The 12,314-nt window shown below is 42.3% G+C and overlaps 2 protein-coding genes across 3 annotated transcripts; both read left to right on the plus strand.

Annotated features, from left to right (window-relative positions):
- The first annotated feature begins 5,470 nt into the window (after positions 1-5,470).
- On the plus strand, positions 5,471-8,447 carry LOC122033422. The gene is made up of 8 exons (XM_042592436.1): positions 5,471-5,902; positions 6,641-6,688; positions 6,782-6,929; positions 7,166-7,235; positions 7,333-7,381; positions 7,757-7,854; positions 7,931-8,069; positions 8,210-8,447. Exons 1-8 carry the CDS (start codon positions 5,552-5,554, stop codon positions 8,360-8,362), a joined length of 1,056 nt encoding a protein of 351 aa, XP_042448370.1. The 5' UTR covers positions 5,471-5,551; the 3' UTR covers positions 8,363-8,447.
- A 1,143-nt stretch (positions 8,448-9,590) lies between these two features.
- LOC122033420 (protein SAR DEFICIENT 1-like) lies at positions 9,591-11,864 on the plus strand. 2 transcript variants are annotated; one of them, XM_042592434.1, is made up of 9 exons: positions 9,591-9,748; positions 9,834-9,936; positions 10,024-10,099; positions 10,195-10,247; positions 10,316-10,812; positions 10,903-11,063; positions 11,148-11,342; positions 11,408-11,501; positions 11,576-11,864. In XM_042592434.1, exons 2-9 carry the CDS (start codon positions 9,848-9,850, stop codon positions 11,680-11,682), a joined length of 1,272 nt encoding a protein of 423 aa, XP_042448368.1. In that variant the 5' UTR covers positions 9,591-9,748; positions 9,834-9,847; the 3' UTR covers positions 11,683-11,864. The 2 variants fall into 2 exon arrangements, with proteins under 2 accessions (XP_042448368.1, XP_042448369.1); XM_042592435.1 differs by lacking the exon at positions 9,591-9,748 and having other exon boundaries at positions 9,766-9,936.
- Positions 11,865-12,314: the final 450 nt, after the last annotated feature.

Here is a 12,314-nt window from a genome sequence, read left to right on the forward strand (position 1 = left end):
ATGAAACCACAAGTCGACTGCTACAGTAACGCTACAGTACTGCTGCAGTACTGTTACAGTAAACCCTAATTTTAGAATTTTACCCTGAGTACATTCACTCAGCGCTCGTTCTCGCCCGACCAACCTAGACCTAGCCTTCTAGCCTCCTCCATCAGCCTTGCGTCCCTCGGATGCCTCCCCATCCTTCAAGTCTTGCCTTCTGGAGCTTCCATCGGCCTTGTCATTGTTGTCGAGTCTTCCTTTGCCAAGAGGTCGCGCCTCCGGGACTTCATCCATTGCCAAGTCACACTTGGACTTACGTTGCCAAGACTACATGCTTGGACTTACACCGCCAAGACTCATCCTTGGACTTTCCTCCTTTGCCAAGATCACACTTGGACTTACGTTGCCAAGACTACATGCTTGGACTTACACCGTCAAGACTCACCCTTGGAATTTCCTTGTTGTACCTGTATCCTGCACACTCACAATGCATATCAAATACAACAATAAACCTAACTTAAACTTTTGCCCAAACATCAAAACCTAGGGTACCCAGATTACTCCAACACTTCTTTCTTCTATTCTTCTTCCTTGGTGGTCGGCGGCATCTCATCTCAAGGAGTTCAAGGTGGCCGGATCTTGTTAGAGGAAGAAGGAGAGATAGGAGGCATTGTTTCTTAGCATCCCTTGGAGCTTGGTTGGTGGCCAAAGTTCTTCATCTCTAGGAGATTGTTGGTGGCCGAAACTTGGTAGGAAGAAGAAGGTTTTGGTGGAGTCTCGTCTTGGTAGATCGTCGCCTACATGACGTCCAAGATAAGAAGAGGAATACAATAGAAGATCGTGAGGTCTATAAGCTACAAAGAAAGGTATAACTAGTTGTCTTATTCCGCATCATACTAGTTTTCTTTGTATGGATTTTGAAATATCAAACACAAGAGGCTAACGATTCTAGGTTTCGAATTTATGATTCGTGATCCTGTTCGGGCGCTGAGTCGACGGACGCTGGGGACGTGGCACGCTCCGCTGTCTTCGACTGGTGGTGTAGCCCTCCGACGAACCTGCAAGGAAGCCGAGCCGGGAGGGGTTTCTCGGCGACGGCCCTCTGACGCTCAAGTCAGGCAACGAGAGAGGCAGAGTAACGAGGCTACAGTAGAGATGTGTGCATACCTTTGTCGACGTCTGGGGTCTTTATATAGGACCCCGGGGAAGCGCGGACACGTTTCCCGATGCGTGCACGCTTCCCCAAACATACCTTAACAAGCCTGTGTCAGAAAAGTGCCTCTGGCGCCATTCCGTAATCGTCCGAGCATATCCCGGATGTGACGGTGGAAGCTTCCACCGTATGATTCTATGTACGGCTCGGCCGCTAACTCTGCTGCTTGTCGGCGGCAGGTATCTCGAGGATGATGTTATCCCCTGTCTCCTTTGTCCTCTTGCTTTCCTTGTCTGTTCCGGGGCCGAGCGGATCGGCCGCTCGGCAGGCATATTACTTCTGCATCGGGCATATGCTCGGATGAGACTGCTCCTGCCTGTACTGCCTTGTGCACCGGACGAGCGGACAGCCCGTTCGACCCTTGAAACCTTTTTACCTTGAGCATCGGAAACCCGACTCCTAGTCGAGTTGTCATTCATTCGGTTCAGAGGATTCACGGACGGTCGGCCTACGGGGCCCTGTCGGTAGGCCTGCTCCGTTTGGTCGGCCGGTCTTCGGGTTGACTATCTTGACATTTGACCCTCACATGTCGTTGACCCCCCCCCCGACGAGGGTCCCCCGTCCTTATCACCGGATCAATTCGATTTTATGTTTTTTTTGTTTTTTTTTTTGATCTTGTGATTCGATTGTTCTTAATGGTTAAACCTAGGGTTACTATAAGGAGATTAAATATTGAATTTCGTTGAAAAGCTTTGTCTAGGAAGTGGTGGATGCTCCCATAACCAAGAAGGCTTGGTGCCTCACCATGTTTAACCTGGAAGTCGATCTCTGAAATAAATATTTAATCAAATTTGTAACATGGGTGAATTTGGATTAATAATGTTAAGCATCGTTTGCGATCTAAGTCTAAACCTCTAAGAACAGATAAGTTGAATTTGGAATCAATAATGTTAAGTTCTGTTTGCGATTCCAAATTTAATTTCTAAAGAACACAATAGGTTGTTAGGGAAGGTTCGGGAATTGTACAAAAATTTTATACAGGGGAACCAGTACGATATTCTGAGTAGCAACCAACATCCGGAACATATAGCATATTGTTTAGAATAAGGTCCTTGCCCGAGGTTATCTTCAGCACCACCTTTCCTTGGCCCATGATGTCCAAGGTTGCTGAGTTCCCCATGAACAGCTTGTCTCCAGTGACTTCTTCAAAGTTGTGGAGTAGCTCCTTATTGCTGCAGACATGTCTGGTGGCTCTAGTATCGATCCACCATTACCGCAGGTTTGAACCGATCAGGTTCAACTCAGAGACCATAGCGCAGAGGTCGTCCATTTCTGGTCTCTCATTCAGGTTGGCCTCCTGCTTCTTCTTCGGCTTCTTGCACTCCGAAGATTTGTGACCCACTCGGTCACAGTTGAAGCACTTCTCAGAGAACTTCTTTTTGTTGATGCCTCCTCTAGGTCCCACCTTGGAAGACTTAGGGTTCTTCCGTTTCAAGCTTTGACCGTGCTCGACCACGTTGGCTTTCACAGTAATCTGAGAGAACAGTTTTCTCTCTGAACTTTTGTTGTCTTCTTCGATGCGAAGTCGAACAATGAGTTTCTCCACATTCATCTCCTTCCGCTTGTGCTTCAGGTAGTTCTTGAAGTCCTTCCAGCCGGGAGGTAGCTTCTCAATTATAACAGCCACCTAGAAGGTTTCACTCGGAACCATCCCTTCAGAGTGGATCTCATGCAAGATCACCTGAAGCTCCTGGACATAGCTGATCACTGTCTTGGAGTCAACCATCTTGTAGTTCAAAAATCGGCCCACGATGAACTTCTTGGCCCCTGCATCCTCCGTCTTGTACTTCTTGTCCAAGGACTCCCACAGCTCCTTAGTCGTTCTCTTCATACTATACACAATGTACAGCGAGTCGTCAAGATAGTTGAGGATGTAGTTTCGGCAAAGAAACTCAGAATGAGTCCATGCCTCCACTGCACTGATGGTCTGCACATTAGCATCCTCAGCACGCTTGGGAGGGTCCTCGGTCAAGAACCGAGCCAGGTTGAGCGTGGTCAGGTAGAAGAGCATCTTCTGCTGCCACCTCTTGAAGTTCAGTCCACTGAATTTCTCTGGATTTTTCCCATGGTTGATTGACACAGTTCCAATCGGAGCAGAGGAGGTCTGCACATGTTGAGTATGTTGCACCTCAACATTTCGTTCTGTGGCCATCTCAACATAATCAACTCTGCTTCAAGATTGTTGGACAAACAATCTATTACCGGAGATTTTAGGGACTTAGCTGAATTTAAAATTACACAAAATTTAAATTCAACTTACAATAGAGATGACCTGAGCAGATAATCTCAAGCTGCTAGCAGGGGCTGATTTCTGCCAGGTGATGAAGGCAGTCTACACAGTGTTGACAGAGTGGGCTGATCGGCCGAGCAGCACGAGCAGGTGTAGCGGATCATAAAGGCCGACCGAGCAGTAAGGCTGACTGGGCAGTAAGGCCGATCGGACAAAGTGGTTGTCTGATCAGAGAGACCGACGACCGAGCAGTACGGTCAGGTGGGTAGTAAGGCCGATCGGGCAGACAAGCCTGGTAAGAGGTAGGTCGGGCAGGTAGACAGGCTGAGTGAACAGACTGGTCGACCGGGCGAGTAGACAGGCCGATCGGGCGAGCAGACAGGCCGATCGGGCGAGCAGACAGGTCGAGCGTACAGATTGGCCGACCGGGTGAGCCAACAGACAGGCCGAGCAATCAAAGAGATAGACCGGACAAGCTGACCGAGGCCTGCGATTGACGCAGTTTCTTTAAAACAGATTCGCCCCACCTTCGGCAGTGCTTCGAGGTTTACTCGAGTTATCTGTTTCCCAGGATATAACAGTTGACCGTGATTCCACTAAGCACTAGTGGTCACGGCGAACTTAGTGGCACCCGAATCCTATCACGGGCACTTTGCCGAGTAAGAGTTGCACGACAGAGGATGAGGGAACGAAGGTGGAGAGATTCTGCTTGTATTGTTGTGTGTTTTCTGTCTGTGATCGTAGCCACTCGATCATTTTGATTCTACATTAATCTTGAATTTACTGCATCCGTTATACAACAGCAAAAGATTTACGTGACAAAATATTGAATGCTCCACTTGGGTAAAATTTACCCCGACCGGTCCGACATTCGACGCGCATAGGTCGTGCCTGCACTCGAGTTAACTTGGTTCAGTGTAATTCGGGCCCTATATTTACATCCCCTTGCACACTCAGGCGTGAGAGAGAGCCTCTCCCCATACATTTGTTCACATCCTCAATATATGTGAATCAATATATAAACCAACTAACATGCCATGAAACTCCCAATGTAAGACTAAAGTCTCATTCACAATGGAGTTTCTTTCCTCTTCCACCTCTTCTCCATTCACATCACTTATATCCAACATACAGTGGCGTTATAAAAGGAGGGTTCCCATCTACAAGTGGAGGTATGCACAACTTCATCATTTTACACTTTCTTCGTTACCACATCCTTACTACTTTCTATATCATCAAAAACTAACTTAAATGTTAGAGGGCTAAGACCAAAAACTCTTTTCCAATCCGATACTGACACTTTTATGTTACAAGACTACATGAAATCTTCACTTCATCGACTTTTAAATTACATTTTTAGTTTGCCATCTTTATCAATATTATTTTGAATGGCAGGTCAAATCCTCCAAATCTACACGGAGTCAAGTTTTTCTTTTAGACAACCATGAAACAAAAAATGCTTCCATTTGCTCCAAATGTGACACCAAAGTCCTTTTCCCCACGGAATGTGCCTAGCTCTCCAGATTTCATAATCCAACTGAAAAGGGAAAAACACTGAGATCAGACCAGCCAAAATTTCATTATCCATATCAAACACCTAACTCATCAAGAAATTTAAAAAGGCCCCAGTACCGTGGTGGCCGGCGGAATCTTTTTATTGGACTGGTCACTTCATCGATTTAAAAAATTAAATATCTAAATTATTAAAAAACAATTAAAAAGGTTCTGGAGTACAGTGCAATGGTAAAAAGTAAAATGAGTTTTAATGCGACAAGTATTCAAAACTCATGTAAGGCAGCGCATATGCTCACGGTGTTTAACTCACTCGCTATGTGGTGTCCTCCGTTAAGGATTTGTGAAATTGAAAAGTTGAATATGTAGATTATACAAAAATAATAATAATAATAATAAAATAAAAAACTTCTTAATGTTGATATGTATGATTTATCAGGTGAGAATGGGCTTAGCTCAATTAGAGATTTGTTCTGCAAGGCCCAATTTGAATGGCCTTTTAGGCGTCCGCGTGGTTTTTATCCATTGCCCATGGATGTCTGAAAATGGGCACGTCAGGCACAGCGTAGTGGAGATCGGAGTCGGCGGCCTCTCCTGTCTCTCCTCTCGTTGCCATGGCTGCTACTTTCGTCGCCGGAACTCCGCTCCTTTCCTTCGTACGACCGCCTGGTAAGAGGGTTGTTGTGCCCCGTGCCACGGTCTCTGCCTCACCAGTGACCAAAGCCGCCTCCTATCAGCTGAGAGAAGGGCAGTCTCGCCTTTTCTATCGCCTGCCCTCCGGTCTGGCAATGGAGGTCATCTTCCAGAAGGGCCAGAAAATGGTTGCTGCAGAAGAAGGTCGAAGGACTCCGCCTCTAGTGTTCGTCCATGGGAGCTTCCATGCGGCCTGGTGCTGGGCCGAGCGCTGGCTCCCGTTCTTTTCTGACTCCGGCTACGACTGCTACGCGCTCAGTCTCCTGGGACAGGTAAAACCTCATACGGCTTCTTCATTGAGTAAAGCTGATACATTGCTGGTCGGTTATGTTCTTGAAAGCGCAAACCTGAAGGTAGGTAGAGTGAGCAATGTGATTGTTGGACGGGAACTAGAAATTTGGAGAGGGCATATGATTTCCTGTGGGTTAGGCAGTAGCAGGTTAGCATTTCTTTTTTTCTCATTTGTCGAAAGCAAAACCGATACAACATTTCCTTTTCTCTCCTTTTTCCTAACATAAAGCTTGATAATCTAGGCCCTCTTTTCCTAGAAAGTTTACTTCCGTGAATGTCTTTCTGCATAATTGTATACATTTTCCTCGGAGCTAGAATAAGATTCAATATTCATCAACTATTTAGAACATTTGGTCATTAAACTCGAGTGATTATATTACATATATTATCTTTGAAAAAAATGTCTGAGATTTGTGCAAATGTTTATAGCTTCTCATCTTCTAATTTTTCACTCTGTTAGGGTAAAAGTGATGTGCCGTTATCATTAAATTCGAGTGATTATATAACATATATTATTTGTGAAACAAATGTCTCAGATATGTGCTAATGTTTATAGTTCCTCATCTTCTAATTTTTCACTCTGTTAGGGTAAAAGTGATGTGCCGTTATCATTAAATTCGAGTGATTATATAACATATATTATTTGTGAAACAAATGTCTCAGATATGTGCTAATGTTTATAGCTTCTCATCTTCTATTTTTTTTTTGCACTTTGTTAGGGCGAAAGTGATGTGCCATTAGCGGCAACAGTAGCTGGTACTCTTCAGGTGCATTCTTGTGTCTCAAGAAAATAAATAAATAAAAACTTGTAAGCATTTTCAGTTGCATACTTATTAGGTTCATTGAAATATTTGCAGTAGACTCATTCCGGCGATGTAGCTGATTTCATTAGAAAGGAAGTGAAATCACCGCCTGTTATGATTGGACATTCATTTGGTGGCCTCATTGTTCAATCTTACATTTCAAACATGGAAGATTCCTTTTCCTCCAATCAATCATCTCTTTCTGGTATTCATGCAGCTTATGCCTTACTTATTTTGGTTGCCTCGAGTGATTTGTTTTCTCAATGAAACAGTGTCCCTATGTACTAATTGAATAATTGTCATTGCATGACACACCTATAAGTAAATACTATTAAAAACAATTTTAGGAAACTAAAAAAATGTCTAGATAGATCTAACTAGTATTTTCACTGATATTTTTTCTTCTATCGGAAGATTTTCACTTGTGATTTATCATTACAGAGAACCATTCTTCCTATCCGCTGCTTGCAGGAGCTGCACTGATATGTTCTGTGCCTCCTACAGGGAACAGGTAATTATTTGACTTCTACGTGTAGTATAACTTGTAATTAACAAATTTATAATTGATTACCAAAACTGGTATGGTATCTTTTGGTTCTTACATGCAGCGGTCTTGTTTGGCGGTACCTCTTGACCAAGCCAATTGCTGCTATAAAGGTATTCTATGACTTCATTTATTTCTGCATTAGCCATACATAAACTCATCTGAAGGAGGTATGCTGTTAATTGATTATTATCACTGTCTATAATGGCCTTGGTTTTCATTTAATAGATCAAAGGCTACTGCTTCTCTAGATTTGCTACACAGGAACACATGTTAACCCACCAAGAAAAATTTAACTCCAAATACAACTGCATTGTCATGCTTACAAATGATCTAAATAAATGTTGTATTTTGGGTTATCACCTACTTATGTTCTATGCATACCACATGTATCTATTCGGTGTTATCGTTCATGGACAGTGATTTTATACATATCATCCTTCCGGCAACTGTTGATTATACAAATTCTCTTGGGTTTTTTTGACTAGGTGACTCTCAGTTTGGCTGCCAAAGCTTTTGCTAATTCATTGCCATTGTGCAAAGAAACATTTTTCTCCTCTACAATGGAAGATAACCTTGTCTTAAGGCACGCATAATTTTCAATCAAGGTGTTAATTCAACTTTTTCCCACTACTTCATGTTAACATGCCACTTGTATGCAGGTACCAGGAACTAATGAAAGTTAGTTCAAAGCTGTCGCTATTTGATCTGAGGAAGCTTAATGCAGCATTGCCTGTCCCTTCACCAGGAAAAGGCAAAGTGAAGCTCCTGATACTGGGTGCTAGTGATGATTTTATAGTTGTGAGTTACCTAGTTTGTATTCAACTCCTGCTTGTTTCAATTAGTTATGATCGAGAGTTTGTACGACAGGGTTAGCTAGTATATTTGATCCTTGTAGATGGATTATGAACATATAATTGATGAGTTTTATTTTTTTTTAGGATGCAAAAGGGCTGCAGGAAACTTCAAGATTTTATAATGTACAACCAGTTTGTGTATCAGGAGTTGCTCATGATATGATGCTAGATTCATTGTGGGAGAAAGGTGCACAAATACTTCTATTTTGGTTGCGTGATTTCGATGAGGTTGCTTGATTCTTTTTTATTTTTCTTTGGAAAAACACCTGATGTTATCATGTTTCACGATGAAGATTTAAAAGATCTGTGCCAATGCTACGTATCTATTCCTGTCTTGAATTTTTCTGATGGATGAAGCTCGAACTAGCCTGGTTCCTGTGACTTTATGTAAAGCTTATGCCAATATCTTAATATATTTGGTTGATCTTGGTTTGCTAAACCACTGCTCTAAAGTTGCAAACTAGCACTTTGCGGGTTTTGACCGTCTGGCATTGTTTGAAATTTTAAAAATAAAAAATAAAAACTTCCAATAAATTATTTAAATAATTCTGCGAAATTGACATTATTTAAACATGAGCATGGACAGACAATGATCCACGCCAATGTCCCATTCGTGCTTTGTATTGGATTGGCCCAATACCCCAATGTCTCATTCACTGAAGGATTGGTTTTGTCTCTTCGGATGGGTCTAGTGACTAAGGTGTTATCATCATGAGGTCATTATTTTAAAGGTTAGTAATCGTTCATGATTTATCTTCTCCGTGTTGATCCTGGGATGAATTGATGGGATGTTGAGGATCAATATATTCATCTTTTATCATCATTGAAAGATTAACTTTGAAACATATTTAACAACTGAGATTTATTAGAGCTTCAGAATCATTGTTATCAATCAAGAACTCGAGACAAGTCCCGTTGGAAAGGACCGACAGAGTTCTGATGAGGGAACAAGTCTTCTCAAACTTTAATGAAAGTCAAGTTTTATTTTTGATTTTTCTCACGCGCTTCCTCGCCTTCCCAGCGAAGCAACCGTGTGATGCTGATTGCTGAATCATCTCACTACCGAGAAATTTAACTCATATATATATATATATATATATATATATATATATATATATATGAAGAATTGTATGGAAATTGATTGGTAATGCTAACATGCAGACAATTAAGGTTAGGTAGATTTGAAGATCACTAAACGAAATAGATTTAGAGATTTCAGTGACTAACCGTATTCTTTGCAAGTTGGAACATAATTTCCATTAACTACACTGTAAGTGTAGCAGTTAGCAGTTGAATAGGATTATTTCTAATGCATAAATTGCTTTTACGCGTGTGTTATTCTTTCAATAAATGACGAGGATTCAACTGTCGCAGTGGAAGTTATTTGAGCCATTTTTAATCTCGACAAGTTAAAAGAAGGAAAAACAGAAGCAATAATTTTTAATCTCTGTAAGACCAGCGCAAAGTCTATCCTCAGCTTCCAAGTTTCTTCCGGGCAGTTTCCCAAACTCCTATTTAATTCTTCACGTCCTTGTTGCGGCCGTAGCTTCTGATTTCTTTTTGGTTAATGACCACGAAGCATCTCCAGGCGACACGAGAGATTCGTCATCCCCACAAAACCAGGTCTTCGCCAAATCTCTGCTATCTGCATACGGTAAACTCTTGCTCTGGCTCTTGCTCTGTTCTTCATGAACATTTATATTTACAGTGACAACGGGAGTCATGGCTACTAAGAGGCTTCGCCAGGACGCCGATCAAGATCCCGAACTATCCGACTGCAAGCAGATGCGTCGGCTTCCGTCCTTCCCAACGTTTGTAGCTTTAAACACTCGTTTTCTATGTTCTCCTGTTTGAGAGTGTAAGCAGCGACGATGAACATGTTCCTTGCTTTCTGATAGGGTGATTAGAGAGGCAGTGATGGCTAACTCCCTGAAAAACATTTTAGTTTCCTTGGAGCCAATGCTGCGCAAAATGGTAGTTTGAGAATTAGAACCCCCCAAAAAACATATGCTATGATTTATTGCTAATTAAGCAGATCTACCAGTGACGTTTTCTTAATTGAAAAACAGGTGCAAGAGGAAGTAGAGAGAGGAGTAAGCCAAAGTATTAGCTCGTTCGAGAGGTAAAAGAAATAAGTTTCTTGAGTTTCATCCTTTATCGACCTTAACAATTAATTACCTCTGCTCTCAGATCTAATTCGATACACATCGAACCGGCCTCAGAATCATCAAGCTTGAAGCTTGTGTTTCAGAACCATCTGTCTCTCCCCATATTTACAGGCAGTAAAATAGAGGGCACGGATAGCAAGCCGCTTCAGCTGGTCATCGTCGACGCTTGCACCGGGGAACCTCCGGTTTCGCCGCTGATGTCGACTGTCAAAGTGGAAGTGGTGGTGTTGGACGGAGACTTCCCGGGAAGGGATCAACCGAAGTGGAGCAGTTCCGAGTTCCAGAACAATATCGTGAGGGAGAGAACAGGGAAGAGGCCATTGCTGGCTGGTGACGTTAATCTCACGCTGAGAGATGGCTCGATTGCGATCCCGGATCTCTCCTTCACCGACAACTCGAGTTGGATTCGCAGCAGGCACTTCAGGATTGGCGCCAGGGTTGTGGCTGGAAGCCATGAAGGGCCGAAGATTAAGGAAGCTATGACCGTGCCATTCATGGTTAAGGATCACAGAGGAGAATGTGAGCGTCATGTTCCATGTTCCTTTATTTTTCTTCTTCTTCTTCCTAAAACGAAAACGAAGCTAAAATGTATTAGCTATTATGAAACAGTGTACAGGAAACACTACCCACCAGCTCTTGGTGATGAGGTGTGGAGACTGGAGAAGATCGCAAAAGATGGAGCTTTCCACAGAAAACTCTCGGATGCAAAAATCTACACTGTCCAAGACTTCTTGAAGCTGTTGGCCGTCGACGCTCAATCCCTTCGCACTGTATGCTTAATTGAGTTAGCTCATTGTTTAATTCCTCTGCGCCAAATGCTTTGTGATTTAATTGCTTTTGCTTTAATGGATCAGATACTGGGGATGGGGATGTCAGACCGAGTGTGGGAGGCAACGCTTGCTCATGCTAAGACCTGCAATGTGGGTGAAACTCTTTATCTGTATCGAGGAACGCAGTGCAGACTTCTCTTGAACCCTGTATGTGAACTTGTGGAGGTTGTCTACGACGGCATCACACTCTCATTGCAGAATCTAAGCAACCCTCAAAGAGTAAGTACTAGCCGCTTCGATAATGAATGCAATTTAAGAGTCCTGAGGATTCAAATATTTTGCAGACCTATGTACAACATCTGGTTAGGGAGGCTTATCAAAACTGGGACAAAGTGGAAGAGACTAATGCGCTAGTTGGCCACAACATTCTTCGGCCAAGTGAGTGAATCTCGTTTATTCAATTAAAATATCAATTGAGGTGGTACTTACGCTTTAGGTTCGATTATTGACAGATGAAGATTGCCAGCTTGAAGACTATGAAATCCTTGATCCTTCCCTTTCTTACTTGGTAGAAACAAAGCAAACGAGTACATCTACGATGGGCAATATGTTTTATTAGGCACAATTAATCTCCCCGATTGCTTGATTGTGAAATAAAAAAAAAATACACTTGGCAAGTTGTCGTGGGGGCTTATGCATTCTTTTGTTTTTCATCTGTTTATGTACTTTTTATTTACAATGTTTTGTAAATTAAGTTGCTTCCGCAAATGGAGTATAATGATATACATAAGAACTTGGGCACTTTTATCTTGCTCATTCATTGTTTTCAATCATCTTATGGAAGTTAGATTACGTTCTTGATATGCATAATTCCGTTAATTTATAGTTTGTAGAGGTTGCTATTGAATCCTAAACAGAAAACAAGGCAACCAATGAGGATATTCTTATGCCAACATGTAGGCATCATGGTAAACGTGTATGAAAAGGTTAGCAAAATTATCATACCAACATCAGTCATCCACTCGTTCAAAGAATATTCTTATAAGCAACTGGATTGCAAACATTCCTGGTGCCAGCAGTATAATATACAGATTTAGCTTTTTTTTACGTTGAAATTTTTATTCTTTAGAATAGTGCTACTCTTTAGGGACAAACTTAACAGATTGCTAATTGAGGCTATCTTTATTAACTATTGTTCTTCTATGTATTGTATTGGCAATCTTCACCCCGGAATATCAGAACCAGTTATCC

Source organism: Zingiber officinale, chromosome 11B (genome assembly GCF_018446385.1).
Source record: "Zingiber officinale cultivar Zhangliang chromosome 11B, Zo_v1.1, whole genome shotgun sequence".
Lineage (NCBI taxonomy): Eukaryota > Viridiplantae > Streptophyta > Magnoliopsida > Zingiberales > Zingiberaceae > Zingiber > Zingiber officinale.

Coding starts and splice junctions, on each gene's coding strand:
- LOC122033422 (XM_042592436.1), top strand. CDS start 5,552: ATGGCTGCTACTTTCGTCGCCGGAACTCCGCTCCTTTCCTTCGTACGA. Junction 5,903..6,640: donor CGCTCAGTCTCCTGGGACAG/GTAAAACCTCAT, acceptor GCACTTTGTTAG/GGCGAAAGTGATGTGCCATT. Junction 6,689..6,781: donor CAGTAGCTGGTACTCTTCAG/GTGCATTCTTGT, acceptor TATTTGCAGTAG/ACTCATTCCGGCGATGTAGC.
- LOC122033420 (XM_042592434.1), top strand. CDS start 9,848: ATGGCTACTAAGAGGCTTCGCCAGGACGCCGATCAAGATCCCGAACTA. Junction 9,937..10,023: donor CGGCTTCCGTCCTTCCCAAC/GTTTGTAGCTTT, acceptor GCTTTCTGATAG/GGTGATTAGAGAGGCAGTGA. Junction 10,100..10,194: donor AGCCAATGCTGCGCAAAATG/GTAGTTTGAGAA, acceptor ATTGAAAAACAG/GTGCAAGAGGAAGTAGAGAG.